Source organism: Salvelinus alpinus, chromosome 6 (genome assembly GCF_045679555.1).
Source record: "Salvelinus alpinus chromosome 6, SLU_Salpinus.1, whole genome shotgun sequence".
NCBI lineage: Eukaryota > Metazoa > Chordata > Actinopteri > Salmoniformes > Salmonidae > Salvelinus > Salvelinus alpinus.
Genome location: NC_092091.1, coordinates 52,042,750 through 52,065,052, shown reverse-complemented (window position 1 = coordinate 52,065,052; position 22,303 = coordinate 52,042,750). Strand labels below are relative to the sequence as shown.

At 43.4% G+C, this 22,303-nt stretch overlaps 1 protein-coding gene across 1 annotated transcript in view; it reads right to left on the bottom strand.

Moving 5' to 3' along the window:
- LOC139578867 (storkhead-box protein 2-like) overlaps nt 1–15,731 on the bottom strand; it is a 58,905-nt gene extending 43,174 nt beyond the window's left edge. Inside the window, exon 1 of the mRNA XM_071406977.1 lies at nt 14,660–15,731. Within this exon, the coding sequence (XP_071263078.1) occupies nt 14,660–14,981 (322 nt within the window). The 5' untranslated portion in view covers nt 14,982–15,731. The remainder of the gene's footprint in view (nt 1–14,659) is intronic.
- Nucleotides 15,732–22,303: the final 6,572 nt, after the last annotated feature.

Sequence of the window (22,303 nt, the reverse complement as noted above, 5' to 3'; positions counted from 1 at the left end):
AGTCCTTAGCTCTGAGGTTTGTATCTTTGAGGTTCTACTGTAGATTAAATCATCATAGACCAAAAGGCAAGGATTTAAAGGTAATACTTGGAGTCGGGAGTTCCCCTGAAGTCTACATGAGTTTTCCAGATGTAATACAATTTCAGGGAAGATGAGAGGGATTAGAGGCATGATGATATGCAGCTTCCCCCAACCCACGGACCCCAAACACACTCAGGTTGAACAACTGATGTACAACTTACTTGATGCAAAGGTTTTGATACAACTGATATTGTTGTGATACAATGGAGAGTTTGTCTGCACACAAAATGTTTACACAACAATTGTGCAGTGTCTCCACAACACTTGTGTAATTCGTTTTATGCAGACAAACTCTGTTGTATCACAAAAGTTGTGCCAGATGTGTTGTACATCAGTTGTACAACTTGAGTATGTACAGAGCCAAAGGTGTTTAATCCTTTTCCCCTCAAAATTGATTTTTTTTTGTATTTCAAGGGCGTTAATAATTAATACGGGCCATGGCAGAGACAAATTAATGAGATCAGAGAGGCTTCTACACACACACACGCGCACACACACACACACCTAATTAGATTAAACTTTTTGGGGGGCGAATTCAATGTAACGTTGCTATTATCAGGCATCATCCTCCATGAGTCATGGCGTGAACTCTTGGCTATTCTTGACTACTTCTGCACCATGGAGTACATTTAATCACAGTTGAAAAACCAATATCATGTTATTTATGAAAAAAAAACAGATTAACATACTCAAAATTACATGCATGAATTTGGTTGTAAATGTCAGGGGCACATAAGAAGTTTTTATCTCAATGTCAAATCATTTCTGGGTAACAATTAAGAGCCTTACCGTAATATTTATCCATTAAAATTGTCAAAAATAAACAAAAAAACACACAAAAAACTATTTCTCAAGCAAGAATTTGGCTTGGACTGTCTAGGAGTGGTCCTTAGAGTGAGTGACCTAATTGGAGGGGCCAAATTGGAGGGATGTGTAACCTGAAAACTAGCTGTTATTGGCAGATAGGTTTGGAAATCTTTTTGTTATTGGTCTATTAACTTACACTGCCTGGTAATGTCACTAGGCAGGCCATAACTCCACCCATGCAAAACCTGTTGTAGAATGTATTTTCAACCAGCAACTATCAGGAAACTATAAGGAAATAACACTGATAAAATGTTCCACACTTGTGCAGTGTTAGTTTCAGGTGACATACATTTTCCCCCCAAAAAATCCTTTCCTTTCTACTATGTTAAATCCCATCTAGGGACCGATGGGATTTAAATTAGTGCAAGTTAAAGCATGATGGTGCAATGCATCTGAATGTTAATGATTCAAGGTGTTAATGTTTTAATTGTATCTGTCCCTTTATAATAATAACAATATATTTTTGTTATTATTATAAACAACAAGACCATATCTGTCCGAAACAGATATCAACAGTAACCAAATCTGCCAAGCTTGCTGTTTTTGGCTCTTGCCAATATGCATCCTCCCGCATATCCACAGCATAGGATACCCTCAAAGGAAAAAAGCTGAATCGTTAGCAAGGATGCTTATTCTGTGGGTAAGTAAACTAAACCACATTTAGGCTAGTTATACAGTACATAAAAGACACACTATATATGATATTAATCTTGTGCCCCCAACTATAAACCCACTTTTGGATATAAAATCAAATTTTATTTGTCACATGCGCCGAATACAACAGAAAAATGCTTACTTACAAGCCCTTAACCAACAATGCAGTTAAGAAAAATACCTTAAAAATGTAAGAAATAAAAGTAACAAATAATTAAAGAGCAGCAGTAAAATAACAATAGCGAGGCTATATACAGGGGGTACTTGTACAGAGTCAATGTGCGGGGACACCGGTTAGTCGAGGTAATATGTACATGGAGGTAGAATTATTAACGTGACTATGCATAGATAATAACAGAGAGTAGCAACAGCGTATAAAGGGGGGGGGGGGCAATGCAAATAGTCTGGGGTAGCCATTTGATTAGCTGTTCAGGAGGTCTTATGGCTTGGGGGTAGAAGCTGTTTAGAAGCCTCTTGGACCTAGACTCGGCTCTCCGCTACCGCTTACCATGCGGTAGCAGAGAGAACAGTCTATGACTAGGGTGGCTGGAGACTTTGACAATTTTTAGGGCCTTCCTCTGACACCACCTGGTATAGAGGTCCTGGATGGCAGGAAACTTGGCCCCAGTGATGTACTGGGCCATACACACAACCCTCTGTAGTGCCTTGTGGTCGGAGGCCGAGCAGTTGCCATACCAGGCAGTGAAGCAACCCATCAGGATGCTCTCGATGGTGCAGCTGTATAACTTTGAGGATCTGAGGACCCATGCCAAATCTTTTTAGTCTCGTGAGGGGGAATAGGCGTTGTCGTGCCCTCTTCACGACTGTCTTGGTGTGCTTGGACCATGTTAGTTTGTTGGTGATGTGGACGCCAAGGAACTTGAAGCTCTCAACCTGCTCCACTACAGCCCCGTCGATGAGAATGGGGGTGTACTCGGCCCTCCTTTTCCTGTAGTCCACAATCATCTCCTTTGTCTTGATCACATTGAGGGAGAGGTTGTTGTCCTTGCACCACACGGCCAGGTCTTTGACCTCCTCCCTATAGGCTGTCTCGTCATTGTCGGTGATCAGACCTACCACTGTCATCGGCAAACTTTATGAGGGTGTTAGAGTCGTGCCTGGCCGTGCAGTCATGAGTGAGCAGGGAGTACAGGAGGGGACTGAGCACGCACCCCTGAGGGGCCCTGTGTTGAGGATCAGCGTGATGGTTGTGTTGTTACCTACCCTTACCACCTGGGGGCGGCCCGTCACGAAGAACAGGATACAATTGTAGCGGGAGGTGTTAGTGATGAGCTTTGAGGGTACTATGGTGTTGAAAACTGAGCTGTAGTCAATGAATAGCATTCTCACATAGGTGTTCATTTTGTCCAGGTGGGAAAGGGCAGTGTGGAGTGCAATAGAGATTGAATCATCTGTGGATCTGTTGGGGCGGTATGCACATTGGAGTGGGTCTAGGGCTTCTGGGATAATGGTGTTGTGAGCCATGACCAGCCATTCAAAGCACTTCATGGCTACAGACGTGAGTGCTACGGGTCGGTAGTCATTTAGGTAGGTTACCTTAGTCCCTGTGCCCAAGAACACTATGGTGGTCTGCTTGAAACATGTTGGTATTACAGACTCAGTCAGGGACAGGTTGAAAATGTCAGTGAAGACACCTGCCAGTTGGTCAGCGCATGCTGGCAGTACACATCCTGATAATCCGTCTGGCCCTGCGGCCTTGTGAATGTTGACCAGTTTAAAGGTCTTACTCACATCGGCTGCGGAGAGCGTGATCACACAGTCATCCAGAACAGCTGGTGCTCTCACATGCATGTTTCAGTGTTACTTGCCTCGAAGCGAGCATAGAAGTAATTTAGCTCATCTGGTAGGCTCGTGTCACTGGGAAGCTCGTGGTGGTGCTTCCCTTTGTAGTCTGTATTAGTTTGCAAGCCCTGCCACATCCGAGGAGTGTCAGAGCCGGTGTAGTACGATTCGATCTTAGTCCTGTATTGACGCTTTGCTTGCTTGATGGTTCGTCGGGGGGTATAGCGGGATTTCTTATAAGCTTCCGGGTTAGAGTCCCGCTCCTTGAAAGCGGCAGCTCAACCCTTTAGTTCAGTGCAGATATTGCCTGTAATCCATGGCTTCTGGTTGGGGTATGTACGTACAGTCACTGTGGGGACGATGTCATCAATGCACTTATTGATGAAGCCAGTGACTGATGTGGTGTACTCCTCAATGCCATCGGAATAATCCCGGAAAATATTCCAGTCTGTGCTAGCAAAACAGTCTTTTAGCTTAGCATCTGCTTCATCTGACCACTTCTTTATTGACCGAGTCACTGGTGCTTCCTGCTTTAGTTTTTGCTTTTAAGCAGGAATCAGGAGGATAGAATTATAGTCAGATTTGCCAAATGGAGGGTGAGGGAGAGCATTGTACGCATCTCTGTGTGTGGAGTAACGGTGGTCGCGAGTTTTTTTCCCCTCTGGTTGCACATTTAACATGCTAATAGAAATGAGGTAAAACGGATTTAAGTTTCACTGCATTAAAGTCCCCGGCCACTAGGAGCACCGTCTCTGGATGAGCGGTTTCCTGTTTTCTTATGGCGGTATACAGCTCATTGAGTGTGGTCTTAGTGCCAGCATCAGTCGGTGGTGGTATGTAAGACAGCTAAGAAAAATGCATATGAAAACTCACTAGGTAGATAGTGTGGTCTACAGCTCATAATGAGATACTGTACCTCAGGCGAGCAAAACCTCGAGACTCCCTCGCCCTCCATTACTTTATTTTTGACTTAACTTATTTTTCTTAAAACTGCATTGTTGGTTATGGGCTTGTAAGAAAGCATTACACCTGTTGTATTCGGCACATGTGACAAATACAATTTGATCCTGTTTTCTGCTAACAAAGCCTGCAGTACCGCGGTCGGCCTTGAACTCCGTGGCTTCAATGAGAGCGGGCAGTAGTTCTCTCATGGTATGGCCACACAGATGCTGTGCCTGCAAATTCTGATTAAACCAATGTTTTTTTAATGTGAGTCATCTGTTGCCAGATGAATGTCAACAGAGATGATTGTCCATAAAATAGTTGCACAATATGGTTGCCTTAAAGTATACAACTGGTCCCCAAAAAGTAGAGATGGGCTGACAGACAAAAACGGACAACAATGGACGTCATATACAATTTCATCTGTGTTCATGCATCTCAATGTGGTCGTACCTGTAGGCCATCGGCACACTGGGACTTTGTGTCTGACAGTCCGTTGCCAAATAGTTGACTTGAGTTGTACCTTTGACGAACAAAAACGGACAATGATGTACGTCAAATATGATTTTATCCGTGTTCATGCGTTTGAGTGTGGTCATAGCCTCCTCTCAGTAGCTTAAGGTACCCTACTTTCCCCTCTAATGGTAGTACATGACCTTACGTGGTTCCTGCCATCACAGCAGACTATAACATGTGGCGACACCATGTCAACAGAAAAAACCCTATGACTGACTGTACAGTATGCCTAAAAGGCACAGCTATTGACACTTTTGTCACACTTTCAAACGTGTTTTGGGTTAGACAAATTGATCAGTCACAGCTTAGCCTTCCACCTACAGTACCAATCAAAAGTTTGGATGCACCTACTCATTCAAGGATTCTTCTTTATTGTAGAATAATAGTGAAGACATCAAACTATGAAATAACACACATTGAATCATGTAGTAATCAAAAAAGTGTTAAATCAAAATATATTTTAGATTCTTCAAAGCAGCCACCCTTTGCCTTGATGACAGCTTTGCACACTCTTGGCATTCTCTCCACCAGCTTCACCAAGAATGCTTTTCCAACAGTCTTGAAGGAGTTATTGTTGACTGCTTTTCCTTCACTCTGCGGTCCAACTCATCCCAAACCATCTCAATTGGGTCGAGGTCGGGTGATTGTGGAGGCCATATCATCTGATGCAGCACTTCAATTTTTATTTATTTATTTAACTAGGCAAGTCAGTTAAGAACAAATTCTTATTTACAATAACAGCCTACTCCGGCAAACCCCGACAACACTGGGCCAATTGTACGCCGCCCTATGGGACTCCCAATCACGGCCAGACATGATACAGCCTGGATTCAAACCAGGTACTATAGTGAAGCCTCTTGCACTGAGATGCAGTGCCTTAGACCGCTGCGCCACTCGGGAGCCCATCACTCTCCTTCTTGGTCAAATAGCCCAGCCTGGAGGTGTGTTGGGTCATTGTCCTGTTGAAAAACAAATGATAGTCCCACTAAGCGAAAACCAGATGGGATTGCATATCGCTGCAGAATGCTGTGGTAGCCATGGTGGTTAAATGTGCCTTCAATTCAAAATAAATCACAGACCATGTCACCAGCAAAGCACCCCTACACCATCACACCTCCATGCTTCAAGGTGGGAACCGCACATGCAAAGATAATCCGTTCACCTACTCTGCGTCTCACAAAGACACTGCTTTTGGAACCAAAAATCTCAAATTTAGACTCATCAAACCAAAGGACAGATTTCCACCGGTCTAATGTCCATTGCTCGTGTTTATTGGCCAAAGTAAGTCTCTTCTTATTATTGGTGTCCTTTAGTAGTGGTTTCTTTGAAGCAACTCGACCATGAAGGCCTGATTCACGCAGTCTCCTCTGAACAGTTGATGTTGAGATGTGTCTGTTACTTGAACTCTGTGAAGCATTTATTTGGGCTGCAATTTCTGGGGCTGGTAACTCTAATGAACTTATCCTCTGTAGCAGAGGTAACTCTGGGTCTTCTTTTCCTGTGGCGGTCCTCATGAGAGCCAGTTTCATCATAGCGCTTGATGGTTTTTGCGACTGCACTTGAAGAAACTTTCCGGATTGAGTGACCTTTATGTCTTAAAGTAATGGTGGACTGTTGTTTCTCTTAGCTTATTTTAGATGTTCTTGCCATAATATGGACTTGGTCTTTTACCAAATAGGGCTGCTATCTTCTATATACCACCCCAACCTTGTCACAACACAACTGATCGGCTCAAACGCATTAAGAAAAAATGAAATTCCACAAATGAACTTTTAACAAGGCACACCTGTTAATTGAAATGCATTCCAGGTGACTACCTCATGAAGCTGGTTGAGGGAATGCCAAGAGTGTGCAAAACTGTCATTAAGGCAGTTTAACACTTTTGTTACTACATGATTCCATGTGTGTTATTTCATAGTTTTGATGTCTTCACTATTATTCTACATTGTAGAATATAGTAAAAAAAAAAGAAAAACCCTTGAATGAGTAGGTGTGTCCAAACTTTTGACTGGTACTGTATACTTATTCACACCCAGTTCTTGTAGGAAATGCAAACTTGTAATATATTTTAGTTTTTAAAAGGCTTTTAAAGTTTTTAATTTCCACTGTGTGACATTTCAGACTTGATTTGTCATAACGAAAAATTTATAAACCCCTACAATAATCCACATAATAATTCACATTTCCTGTTGCTTCAGGATTATTTTCCTGCTGTAGCAAACTGTCCGAAGTAAGATCCTACATCTGTACGGCCCGCAACAATACGTTTCCACAGACTGACACTGCGACTGTGCATTGGCCAGAAAGAACTTGGCCAACCACTCCAGAAACGGAGCCTTCCTTAAAGCACGTTTGTTTTTGTTGAAGACCCTCAAAGGGCTCTTTTGAGTGTGAACGCAGCCCCCAGCTCACAATGGAGCCCCCAGTCATTGTCTCTCTAGTGTGGCGGCCATTGCTTGCTGCAGAGCCTGCTGACTCATAAGTATAGATGGAGGGAGGAATGAGGGAGGGATGAAAGAGGAGATGAGGGAGGGAGGGGGATGGAGGGGACGGTGTCAAATTTGCTGAAGTTCATTCATACCAAAGAGAAAATAGGAGAGGAAGAGAGGAGGAGGAGGAGGAGGGAGACGCAACACACCAGCCATCTTATTTCTCAATCGCGCTGCAACAGCGCTCGTAGCCATGACAACCCAGTCCGATGATCTCATAGCTGCTACCGAGTGCCATCCCTTAAAAGAGCCAAGAGTTGTTGTTGGAGCTATAGACACAGAACAGACTACCGACAAAACAGACGAGCCAGGCACAGGCAGACAGCAGACGCAAGGAAACGCAATACAAAAGACTGACACTTTGAGGCTGCTGTATGAGAAATAGGCATTGTAGAGTACAACAATGTTCAAATGTATTTATAAAGCCACTTTTACATCAGCCGATGTCACAAAAAAGTGCTGTACAGAAACCCAGCCTAAAACCCCAAACAGCAAGCAATGCAGATGTCAAAGCACGGTGGCTAGGAAAAACTCCCTAGAAAGGCAGGAACCTAGGAAGAAACCTAGAGAGGAACCAGGCTCTGAGGAGTGGACAGTCCTCTTCTGGCTGTGCCGGGTGGAGATTATAACAGTACATGGCCAAGATGTTCAAACGTTCTAAATGACCAGCAGGGTCAAATAATAATAATCACAGTGGTTGTAGAGGGTGCAACAGGTCAGCACCTCAGGAGTAAATGTCAGTTGGCTTTTCATAGCCGATCATTCAGAGTTAGAGACAGCAGGTCTCTCAGCAGCACTATTAAATACATAGTTTGCAAGCATTTGTGTGTGTGTGTGTGTGTGTGTGTGTGTGTGTGTGTGTGTGTGCGTGCGTGCGTGCGTGCGTGCGTGCGTGCGTGCGTGCGTGCGTGCGTGCGTGCGTGCGTTAAAGCCATAGTCTGTAAAATGTCCAGTAATTTCAATTGAGTAAACACTGTAAACCTCTAGAGTTGTTTAAAGAATATGACTTAATAAATTAGTACAGCTCTCTTACCTGGTGATAACCAAAGTTGTCTTATGGCACTTGAACAGTTTATAAACAGATGATGACTATTAAATTACAACAAAAAGTTATATTTCTATGAACTGTCTGGGGCTCGAGTGGCGCAGCGGTCTAAGGCACTGCATCTCAGTGCTAGAGGCGTCACTACAGACCCTGGTTTGTTCATGGGCTGTATCACAAACGGCTGTAATTGGGAGTCCCATAGGGCAGTGCACAATTGGTCCGGGTTAGGGGAGGGTTTGGCCGGGGTAGGCCGTCATTGTAAAATAAGAATTTGTTCTTAACTGACTTGCCTGGTTAAAAAAAACTAATATAATTAATTGAGCACAGATCAGGCACTATTTGCAAATGAAAATGTAGTGTGACGCATTTGCAATGTTTACATTTTGATTGGTGGTAAGGCCCACTCTTTAATAGTTGGTGCACCTTACAAGGTGTGCCTTTAGTATTTGCTCTTAAATGTGCATCTGGTCATGCAGAACTCAAAAGATGGGCCACTGGTCATATGCAACCAGGTGTTGTGCCCTCTGGTGGCTGCTATCCCCTTAGTTGAATCATCCCCTTAGCTGGCGAATCAGAAGTACAGTGTTAGAAGAGGCCTTAGAAGAAACATTGTGCACTGGGCCTTTATTCCTCGCCTTTCTTTTTCTACAGCAATGGAGACCAAAAGCCCACAGCAAGAGGCATGTTTATTAAAAATAAAATAAAAAAATTCACTAACAAGATAGAATTCTCCTTGGTTAATAAACCAAGTGGACAGACGGTTAAAGATACATGCATGAATAATTATATTATATGCCTAATTACAAATCAGCTCCTAATACTGCTAAACCAATTATGTATAATAAATAGTAACAAGACAAGTAAACTCGCCATTCGGCTGGGGTAATTCATCAGTAATCATCTTCAGGTTTTAAGCAAGGTGACTTTAGCGACAAAATGCAATACTAGCAATCTCACCCTGCTAAATTAAAAGCCTATGGGGCCGGTTTCCCAGACAGAGATTCTCCATTCAGAATGCTTTTTAGTCCTGGACTAAACTTAATCTGTCCAGTTGACGAGACACAGATTAAGCCTTGTCCTGGAATAAGAAGCATGTTCAATGGAGAATTTCTAAATTCTAGAATTTCTATGGAACCGGTGTATGGGAATCATGCACTATAGGTCAAAATATGGTCAGCATTAGGCTAGGGACCAACTTCCCGTTTGGGCCGAAATTGAAAAGAGTAAGTACGTGTGTGTGAGAAAATAAAATACTATTTATTATGCCTAATTCAATGTGCAACCACATCTGCAGAGCTACTGCTACTTGATATCGGCCAATGAGGTCAGTGCAGCTGCAGTATCAACTTCCCTCTATGGCTTTGTCAATGTAGGCTGCCTGGGCAGACAACAATTACAATTCGACACATTTTGGTGCCACGACAAGTGCAGAAACTTTTGCCAAAGTTTATATTCCAAACAAACATTCACAAAAAAAAAAACGCTTTAAACATGTACTAAAAAAACATTTCCAAATGCAGTACTTTTAGTTTTCCGAGTATCCCCATTTGCTGGCATAATCATAGTGAAGGAAGTGTTCTAATGAGGGTAAATACAGAAAACTTTCCATCACACATCAGAGACATCCAGGATGTGGACTATTATTTACAGGTCTGTAATTTTGTATTTCAAATCTACAGTGAACGTTCAAGTAGAAACAGGTTAGTGGATTGAGAAAGCCTTATGAATTAAAAGCATAATTACAACACCTTTATTAAAAAAATTATTCTCACATTGATCTCAGGGGGCAAGCCGACATGTCATGAAGCATAAGGTACTACATCTCTGAGAAACTAAGCCTGCTCCAAGATGTCACACATCACTACTGTATCGACCCTATAGATTTGGTGTGGGCAATTCTGTGGGTGCAGGTTTTTGGTCTACCCTGCAGTAACACACCTGATTCTACGAATCATCCAATGAATCACTGAATTCCATGAAGGCTCATCGTCTTCCATTAAAACTTAAATTAGTAGAATCGGGTGCTATTGCTTGGCTGGAGCAAAAGCCTGCCCCCACATCGGCCCCCCACAAGGTAAGATTTCCCACACTTTCTCCAAACCTTGTGTTTATTTTCACGTTGTTGTGTCTCAATAGGGCACTAGGCTCTAAATAGGAGTTGAGTGCAAGTGTTGGGTCACTCTGAGGAAGACATCAGCTTGACATCGAAATGTCAGTCACCTGTAACCTGCTCATCATAACAATGGATTAAAGCTGAGAAAAATGTATTCATCTCTGTCTTTTTTGTTGAGTACTTTCTCCAGATCTTTTAGAAACCCATTGTCAACCCAACTGTTCAATTGACTTTAAATGTCTGTTTTAAAACACAATTTGTTTATTTTTTTTTATTTTTTATCCATGCACAAATCATTTCAAAGTAACTCCAAATTAAGTTATGTGGTTATGATTGCTGCCCTTGTGAGGTAACTAAGGGACCTGGGAGTGATGTCTACTGTATTTACCACCATGAAAGCCATACAAGACATGCCACCAGAGGTCTCTTCACAATCCCCAAGTCCAGAACAGACTATGAGAGGTGCACAGTACTACATAGAGCCATGACTACATTGAACTCTATTCCACATCAGGTAACTGATGCAAGCAGTAGAATCAGATAGAAATACCAGTGGTGTAAAGTACTTAAGTAAAAATACCTTAAAGTACTACTTAAGTAGTTTTTGGGGTTATGTGTACTTTACTATTTATATTTTTGACTACTTTTACTTCACTACATTCCATACATTTTCGCGACAAAAAACTTGGCATTGTGTGACCCATCCAAAGGTTTTGTTATATTATTGTGACCCACCAAGTAAACACAAATCTGTAGAAAAAGACAGTGCTAAATAAAGTATCCTACTTAAAATATATATTTCAAAAGTTTTTTCCTCCTTCACGACCGCCAAGAAATTAAACATGTTTCTGGCCGGTACCCAGTCTTAAGTCGCAACCCTAGAGAGGAATTACTCTCAACGCATCAGTGGGGCCCCGACCCACCACTTGGGAAACACTGTCAGAGTTATTCCTGTCACCCTTTTGGAAATACTGCCAGAGTCATTCCTGTTACCACCTGGGATATGCTGCCAGAATAATTTCTATGACGTCTATCGTTTCCCCCAATTCTCTCTTCCAGGCCCCTCCTCATCCTTCCATTGGGGAGAGTGCTTCAGTGTTTAGCATGGTTCCTTTCCTGAACAGACCCTCTACTTTCCTTCCTGCATGGGACACTTCTTGTAGCCCCTTTGTTAGAAGCCTGCAAATGGAAACAAAGGGCTTTCATTCAATTAAACTAGTAACCAGGTTTCCGGGACAAGTTAAAAAAACAGTCTTTTCCGCACAGCGAGAAAAAGCATGTTTCAATCCAATTGCAATAGTTTTATTTTGGTTTCAATGCGAAAACATTGTTTCGTTGAGTACAGGAATGCACATTTTGTTTTGGATGTTCTTTTTTGACTTAACCGGTTAGAGTTTAATCGAATAGACCCCACAGTCACAGCTGCTATGGGCTTTCCTGCTGAGGTGGGATGTGCCTTTCCTTCCTCAATTCAATGGGTGTGTTTGGGTTTTAACCTTGAGAAAACCAAGGACAACATTCTTCCACTACCTCTGTCAAATTGGGCCAGATAAATAGTCGGTGAGTACCTACTCACTGGGCACACACTGGTTGAATCAACGTGGTTTCCAAGTCGTTTCAATGAAATAACGTTGAACCAACGTGGAATTGACACCTGTGCCCAGTGGGTATGCACATGGAGCAGCTGCCTCCACTACCCCCCTCGTTACTCAGTGACTACCACAATGACATGATGGGAAAGAAGGGGCCTGTCAACGGATGCACACACCTAATAGCAAAAAAACGTTTGCTGCCGGATGCTGCAATTCACAAATCAGATTACATGCAAGAGCATTGATATTCAAAGAAACACAACATCTCCTTGGGTGGTATTTAGATGTTCAGTAATCTGTAGCTTACCAATTCCGGACATTGTTCAGGACTGAAGACATCCCAACCGTACAGCAATTTTTAATCAGCCAAATACCATATGACAAACACAATTGACAATTGGCATCAAATAAACATTTAAAGTTTTGTCTGGTTAAAGCGAAAATGTAAAAACAATAATTTATGTGATTTTCTATCTTCTACAAATGGCAAAGCCCACCCCACCTGGCTTGATCAACCTAAGCCCTTTGTTCTTCAGACCTTCAAATGTCGAGTGCATGGACATCTAGCCACATCGCCGGTAGGACAATTTATCCTTGATCTGCAGTGAATTATTAATGGCCTATTAGATTTATTTGATGTCTGACATGACTATTGTTCACAATTGCACCTAACAAAAACCGACAAAAACAAAAACAGACTCTGGCAAGTGAGAAAACCCTCGTTAAAATGATATTTCAGGATTTTGGCAATGATTAAAAATTATCTACTTCCCAAGAGTCTTGTGGATACCATTTTTAAATCTCTGTGTCCAGTATGAAGGAAGTTAGAGGTAGTTTTGCGAGCCAATGCTAACTAGCGTTAGCGCAGTGACTGGAAGTCTGTGGGTATCTACTAGCATGCTAGTAGTCAGAATGGAAAGGAACAAGCAGACCTCAGATAGACATGTATCCCAAGTAAACAGAAACAACTTTCCTAGACTTCTAGCTAGTCTAAGTAACCATGGCCATCCCACACATCTATGGGAGAGGTTTATGCAGAAGAAAGTACTGACTGTGATACGGATTGCGGGCTGAAGTACAGCCCACCCACACAACACTACCAGAAAGTGTCCAAAAGAGCCACATACAGAATAGAATGGCCTAACATTGGAATTAGAAATATGTGGAAAATTCTGGAATCTGCCAGTGATTCTAAGCCCCACCTTAGTTTCAACAAACTTATTAGGTTAGACCAACTTGTGACTCTGAACTTTGCTATCCAGAGCCAACCATTGTTTTCAATTTCAAAAGCTCTATTTCCTCACCTTTTAAGTCAAGTCAATGTGCATGTGATTATTGACTGTTGTGAATATGAATTCAACTTCCAGCACTCAGTAAGACATGAACCTGATACAGTATGACTGTGTTTTGTCAGATGAAAGATGGGTCAGCAGACAGAGTTTTCCACATCTGTAGTATGTTCAGCACTGCGCTGGCCAAGCAATACTAATAGCACTAGCAGCTTGCATGAGCATTAATATAGAGCCCTCATTAGATTAGAGACTGTATTCATCTGTGGTTATTTATTAGCTATCATGGAAACATTCCAAAGCTTATCAGTGCTGGCTGCTTTGGTGGTAGGGTCAGGTAGGGCATGGTACCCCCCTCCATGGACAAATAAGCACAGAATCTCCCCTTGTTTGAAATTTTTTCTCAATCAATATTTGACTGTTTTGTAACTTTCCCATCCTTTTGAAATTGTTGATGTGGCAGAAAGAGAGAGAGAGATAGAGAGATGTTTACATGGTCCTGAACTTGGTCTCTTCACAAAGCAATGGTGTTTCTCAATAGCTATTTTATTTCTTGCTTACAGTACATTTAAAAAAAACACAAATAGCCTACTCTCCCTAAAAGCAGATTTTGTTCAGACTTTCAAAGCATTTATGAGTGAGCGACCCTGAAGTTTTCCGCACTAAACAACCACCTCGGTTCAACTTCACATGTCCCCAAACTTCATGGTGTACACACACACCACTCACTCTAGCCACACGTGCAGCTCTACTGCTCTGATTGTTTACCTGAAATACAAACAGATCCCACTAATTTCAAGAGAAACTCCAAAGTCCCACACATATTTCCCTTACTAGCAGAACAATGGTGAGGAAAGTGGGAATTAAGGAAACCACAGGTAGGGCTATAAATTAACATGTATTTTTTACTCTTCTGCTGGCCTCAGGGTTCTCCCATTACTCCTCCTGGGCGCCATGAGTCTCACACATTCCATTTGATCCCAACCCAATGCGCACAGATGTCAATTCGACGCCTATTCTACGTTGGTTCAATGTGATTACATTGAAATTACGTGAAAACAACGTTGATTCAACCAATGTGTGCCCACTCTTACTCATTAAAGTTGAGGCACACTATCCTATTGTGCAGAGTGGACCACCACAGTGTTCAGATGACCTGAACCTTAGGCTACTCAATAAACAAAACAAACAAGTGACAACAACCTGCCTGGGTGGCATTATGATGATAATCACAGATAGCCTATATGATTGATTGAGTACAGTCTTACCGATGCACTTGATCTCGAAACCTCCGGGCGGTTTGAGGGCCCGCCTCGTCCATCCCGCTCTGAGCACCTCGAGGTGGTGTTCCTTCCCTTGGATCAACAGGACATCCTCGTCAATCCAGCCTAGGAAAAAAGTCTCCGATATCGCATCGGTCACTTTCTTATTCCAGAAGTGCTGCATGTTGACAGCTTTGAAGTCGGCAAATATCTCGTAGCCCGTCTGATGTTGCTGGAGCTTGTCGGTTACCGCGGGCGACTCCTCGGCGCCAACCCGAGATAGCACTATGGCCAGGGAGTGAGGCGCGATCTGCAGAAACTTATCCATGTCTCAGTGCTTTGCTCTCCGCGACACCATGAATGATACCAACGTCCAATTTCTCAGAGCAGCATGTTTTACAGTATGTTTTATTCCGTACTTTGATATATTTCCAAAACGAGCACATCTTCTTGATGTTTCAATCTTGATTTAGGCCTATTGAAAACTGTAGGCTACCACACAATAAACCTGACAGCACACATTTGATCTGCATCACGCAAAATGGAAATGTCGGCTATAGCCTATTCTTACAATAAATGTTCCCGCTATCTGTATCCAAAAACAAATCTTAACATGTCAAACGTTTTTATCAGGCGACAGTAGCATATCAATTTAACAGACAAATGAACTCTCAAAACCAAGCTTTCACATATAGCCTTTAGAAGAAAATAGGTGAACCTAATATTCCATGACCCACTTCCCAAGGAAGGCTATCCGTATTACTTTCGCAAACGGTGAGAACCCCTCAGCGGTGTGTGTACGTCGATCAGTGCATAGGGAATATAGCTGCAAGTGCAGGCGATGACATCATCGTTCTGCCGTTCATGACTTCATTTGGTGCGCAAAGGCAGCCTCCCTTTCAACGAGGGCGCACCGCGTCTCCGCATTCATCCAAAAATGAAGAAATAATCCAAACTGGGTTACATTTTCTTCTGTTCTGTGTAAAACGCCTGACACATAGCCTACTGTATACCATTCACAGTCAAACCCTCAGTTCTTTAAAGAAGATAGAAGCCTAATCGAAGAGGAACAGGAACACCCAATATTTGACCGTAACTCCACCTACAGCCAACCCTCTGAACATCACGAGCTCCATACCGGGGTATTGCAACAGGTGGAGAAAAGAAATTTGACAGTCAAATGACAGGCGATGGAACTATAGACTACCTGTGTAGGCAGAATGGTCTCAGACTAGACGTAACATAGTAAATGTAAATCCAGAACACTCAAATTAGTATGATATGTTACGTTTGGTATGTTTACATAAAATAGAAGCAACGATTTTTATAACTAACCCAAGATAGACCAGAGCCTGTCGTTTTAAAATGGGAGTAAATTAATCATAGTGGGCAGAACAAACAAGAAGGTGGGTACAACCAAAAACGAGCTAGTCTCCCGTCTGGATTACTGCAACTCGCTGTTGGCTGGGCTCCCTGCCTGTGCCATTAAACCCCTACAACTCATCCAGAACGCCGCAGCCCGTCTGGTGTTCAACTTTCCCAAGTTCTCTCACGTCACCCCGCTCCTCCGCTCTCTCCACTGGCTTCCAGTTGAAGCTCGCATCCGCTACAAGACCATGGTGCTTGCCTACGGAGCTGTGAGGGGAACGGCACCTCCGTACCTTCAGGCTCTGATCAGGCCCTACACCCAAACAAGGGCACTGCGTTCATCCACCTCTGGCCTGCTCGCCTCCCTACCTCTGAGGAAGTACAGTTCCCGCTCAGCCCAGTCAAAACTGTTCGCTGCTCTGGCACCCCAATGGTGGAACAAACTCCCTCACGACGCCAGGTCAGCGGAGTCAATCACCACCTTCCGGAGACACCTGAAACCCCACCTCTTTAAGGAATACCTAGGATAGGATAAAGTAATCCTTCTACCCCCCCCCCCCCTTAAAAGAGTTAGATGCACTATTGTAAAGTGGTTGTTCCACTGGATATCATAAGGTGAATGCACCAATTTGTAAGTCGCTCTGGATAAGAGCGTCTGCTAAATGACTTAAATGTAAATGTAAATGTAGTCAGATCCTATTAATGCATTCTAGCCTTTATTTGCATATTTCTGTTAGGAAACGCCTACTCTGTGAAGTGTGCAATAACACAATTCGCCCTTGCACTCCTAAACAATGCCTTTAGAAACTTTGGCAAAGGGTAAAGTCTACAAAACCAAAACGCAGTCCACTCTGTTACAGATTCTAGTTTTGGAAACATTGAATTGTATGGAGATTAAATGTTTCAGCTGTAAAAAAAACAAATTGCAGAATGTCAGCCAAAATCCATTTTGCTTCATCGTCTCCCACTGGTTTTCCTCTCATCACCATATTTGGTGGTGAGTGACAACGCCAACCAGATGCTTCACATTTATATATCTGGTGAAATATCCGTTGCTCTGATGAAGGCATAACTGCCGAAATGCATTAGCCTGTCCAGCTGAAAATAAAAAGATGAAAAGGAGGGGACATCTGTATTTTTTTACTTTGGAGTTTCCAATGATTCTTGAACTTGGGGTTTCATTGCATGGTTATTGTCATATGGCAGAGCACCCAGCTATTAAAGCGACAGAGCGCACCTGTTACCCAGTCCTAATGTTAGCCACAGCAAATTTGAATTCATAACATATACGTTTTGCTAATTCATAACATACTGTACTAACTGCAATTCGTAACATATCACATGAAATTGAGGGACATCCACAAATTAATACATATGAAAAGTAAGATATTATACAAAATGGAGTGTCTCGGATTTCCATACAGAATAATATGAAATGCTCTGAAACTAATGGATACTCAGAGAGAAAGAGGTGTAGATTCACGCGCAGAGCGCTACAGGTGTTTATTTTGCCTTCGCAGAAGGCAGGAAACGTGGTCATAGGCAGGCAATGGTCATACACAGGTAGGCAAACAGGCAGGTGAATCAAAACTAGGACTGACGGCTATAACAGGTTCTCACAAACGAGCTAGGAAAAGGCTTAGTAGAGTCAAAACGAACAATACCACCCAAAAAGCACAAACGGAATGAACTGAACTAAAGGAGCTGATGAGACCAGATGAGTAACAAACACAGGTTAAATAAATGAACAACAATGAAAGACAGGGCTACGTTCAAGAACACAAAGAAACAGAACAAGGTTGACTAAGAAAATAAACAGAACCTTTCAGTACCCCCCACTCCCCAAGGGAGGCTCCTGACAACCCAACGGCACCAGAGGGTGGAGCGGGCAGGGGAGCAGAGGCGGCCGCCTACCTCGGAGGTGAGGCCCGGCAGGCTGGTTCGACAAGGTCGTGGACTGACCCGACGTTCTGCGTCAAGGCTGATGTCCAGTGGGTCTGTTCGGGGGGAGGGATGTTACGGTGGAATGCCTGAATCATCTCTGGGTCGAGGATGTGTCGGGGATGCCCATAACCTTCCCAGTCCACTAGATAGTGGATGCGGCCCCTCAGGCGTTTGGAATCAAGGATGGCCTGAATGGCGTAGGCAGGTTCCCCTCCGACGTCCAACGGTGGGGGCAGACTGCGGGTTGAGACTGGAGGATGAAGAGGACTGTAGGTGGCCGGTTTTAACAGAGACACATGGAAGGACGAGGAGATTTTATACTGACGGGGTAACTGGAGGCGGTACGTGACAGGGTTGATGCGATGGGTTATCTTGAAGGGACCAATGAAGCGAGGACAGAACTTTTTGCAGGGGAGGCGGATGTCTCTGGTAGCGAGCCACACACGCTGTCCGAGGTGAAAGAGTGGAGTAGGTCGGCGGCGTCTGTCGGTAAAGCTTTTCTGGGTATTAGATGCCGGTGAGCGGTCTCCCATACCCGCTCACTACGCCGAAACCAGTCGTCGAGAGCTAGGACAGTACCAGGCTCCACCTCCCAGGGAAACATGGGGGGGTTGGTAACCAAGTACACACTGAAACGGAGTAAGGCGGAGGGATGAATGCATGAGTGAGTTCTGAGCGTATTCGGCCCAGGCCATATACCGACTCCAGTCATGTGGAGAGGCAGAACATTGTTGGCGAAGGTACTTCCCTATTTCTTGGTTCAAGCATTCTGTCTGCCCGTTGGTCTGGGGATGGTACCTGGAGGAGAGGCTGAGGATAACCCCCAGTCGGTCACAGAAGGCTTGCCATACTGGGGCCCGCGGTCAGAGACGATGTCCTCCGGAATCCCATACAGACGGAACACACACTCAGCCAATTCTATGGCGTTAGGTAAATGAGGAACCAGACACATTTAAAAAAAATGGTCTACTATGACAAGTATGGTGGTGTTACCAGGAAGGTCTGTGATGAAGTCAACAGCTATGTGGGACCAGGGTCTGTGAGGGATTGGCAAAGATTGAAGCTTACCGGAAGGGAAATGAGGGCTTTTGGTTAGGGCGCAGACTGGACAGGAGAGTACGTAATCCCTTACGTCGGATGCCAGTGAGGACCACCAGAACTTCCAGGCTAGAAGTTCGGTGGTTCGTGTAATGCCCGGATGTCCTGACCCCAAGGACGTGATACCATTGCATCAGTTGGGGTCTAACAGCTGCTGGTACGTAACTCTTCCCAGCTCGTGTCTCAGGAGGAGCAGGGTCTGAGGTTAGGGCTTTTTATATGGCAGAGTGAACCTCCCACTGTACCGGTCCCATAATGCAAGAGGAAGGAAGAATGGGTGTAGGGTCTGAGTTACTGGTCGGAAGGTCAGACTGGCGGGAGAGAGCATCAGCTTTTACGTCTTTCTTTCCAGGGATGTAAGTAACATGAAAATGGAAGCGTGTGGAGAGCCCAGCGGGATTGACTGGAGTTTAACCTCTTGGCTCCTCTGATATATTCCAGATTACGATGATCTGTTAGGATTAGAAAGGGATGTTGTGCCCAATCCAACCAGTGGCGCCACTCCTCGTGGGCCAGCTTGACGGCGAGGGGTTCTGTTCCCCACATCGTAGTTCCTCTTAGCGGAGGAAAACTTCCTGGAGAAGAAGGCACAGGGATGTGATTTGGGAGGTGTTCCCACCCACTGAGAGAGTATGGCTCCTACTTCGGAGGTATCCACCGCCAGCTATTCGCAGTGCCCTCGTGCGGTGATAAAGGCCGTCTTCCATTCGTCGCCTTCACGCATACGGACAAGGTTATATGCACTTCGCAGGTCAAGTTTTGTATAGATGTTGGCGCGGCCCACTTGTTCAAGGGTTGCTGGGATCAGAGGGAAACGGTTCTTGACCGTGACGTCATTCAGGGAACGGTAATCAATACATGGACGGAGACCACCGTCTTTTTTTCCGAAGGAGAAGCTGGACGCAGCCAGGGAAGAAGGACGAATGAAACCGTTTGAGTGTTTCATCAATGTAGTTCCAGGTCACCTTTACAGGCTAGCTCCACCTGAAGTTCCCTGTTGAGCCCTCTTCAGTAGACGGTAAGTAAAGCAGCCTCACTCCATCCACTCCCTGCAGCCATGGTGCGGAACTCGAGGGCATACTCGGCAGAGTGCGGCAGATGTTTATTTCGCCTTCACAGAAGGCAGGAAACGTGGTCATAGGCAGGCAATGGTCATACACAGGTAGGCAAACAGGCAGGTGAATCAAAACTAGGACTGAAGGCTATGACAGGTCCTCACAAACGAGCTAGGAAAAGGCTTTGCGGAGTCAAAACGAACAATAGCTCACAAAGGCACAAACAGAATGAACTGAACTAAATAAGGAGCTGATGAGACCAGGTGAGTAACTAACACAGATGAAATCAATGAACAAAAGTGAAAGACAGGACTACGTTCAAGAACACAAAGAAACAAGGCTACGTTCAAGAACACAACGAAACAGAACACAAGGTTGACTAAGAAAATAAATACAGAACCTTACAGAAACCAGTTTGGTGTAGTCTATGTAGGCTAGTAATGATGTTTACTTAGTAGGTTAGGCTACTGTAGGCTTATTGCTTGCATAGTTGAGCAGTTTTGTAGGGCTACACAAGTGAACTAAGGAATAGTAGGCATATTCCTCTTGTGGAATTACAAAACACACAACTCCATTATGCAACTAAAAGCAATCACTCAACTGAGCAAATTGATCAATATTAGTAGTGGCAAGCCATAATTAATAGCAATTCCATCTACCTGGTCTAATGCAAAAATTGTAAATCTAAAATGCTGAAATATCTGCCGCAGTACAGAAATAATGCCTTTATATTTAAAAAAAATATTTTAAAAAGCTCTGGCGGCAGAAACAAAACTCTAGCTAATGTCTCACAAGGAACCCCATTCCGTATGTAGACCATTCCTTGAGAGAAATATTTGAAAAATGGAACATGTTCAAAAATTGTGTTTTAAACTATAGTTACTTATTTACTGTCAGAGTGCCAGGCCAACCCATACACTCTCCATTCAAGCAACTGCTTATTCCTGGTTCACTATTGGTTATTATCCCAGAAATTCTAAACAATATAACAATATTTCACATCATGACCAAAGTTAGAAAGAAGTACTTGCTACTGGCATTCAGGTAGAAAGTATTCAAAAAGTATTCAAGGGGTAAGCTTTAATTCAAAGGTTGAGAGTATTTAATACAGTATTTTACAGACATATTTAAAGAGGGAGAGTCTGTCTGTAAAAAATACAATAGCAATATACTGTATAATAATGTTTATTTATTTAGGTGAAACTCATAGATGATACAATTGGATTGCATTGCATTTATATAGCACTTTTCACTACGTCCCAAAGCTTTTATCATTGTATGAGAAGGACTCTCATAGTGTAGCGGTCTAACGGTGGTCTAACGGTGGTCTAACGGCGGTCTAACGGCGGTCTAACGGCGGTCTAACGGCGGTCTAACGGCGGTCTAACGGTCTAAGCCACTGCATCCAGAACACATATACCGCCGCTTTTTGAGCACACTCTCTCCTCTCTATATCTATCTTTCCAATAAACAAAACAAAGACATGTGAGGAGTGGGACTGCCACTACCAAAAAAAAAAGAAGTGGACTCTCATTCAAAGCAGGAATGCCATTGTGTCCTCAACAGGAAATAGAGAATGTCAGTTTTTCAGTGTTTTGTTTGTTTATACTAGTTGTGTGGAACCTGATCGTGTTCCTTTTTAGAGTGCTCCTTTTCTGGAGCCACAACAAAAATATGTACTGTTGGGAAACACTGATATAGCGTATACAACTTCCTTTGTTGTTGTTTTTTGCGTCGATGGTCAGTAGGTTTGCACCAGATTTTATGTTTAAATCAGACATACTATAACTAAACATTCATAACTGTTGTTATTATTTGATCTAACATAATTAATCTAACAATTAGAAATGTGTGCTGTTTTGAAACAAGATTTGAGGAGGGAATAATGATATACACTTAGTGAACATTAGGATCAAGTTACCTCTGAATAAAGCTGTGGAATGTTTCTCCCTTGACGGACATTAGCTTGACATGCATGAGGAGGCATTGTGAGACACACACACACACACATGCCTATAGCTAGGTGAAGTCTTGAGTTAGGTATTCTGCTCCTGCCTAACACGCACGCACGCACGCACGCGCACACACACACACACACACACACACACACACACACACACACACACACACACACACACACACACACACACACACACACACACACACACACACACACACACACACA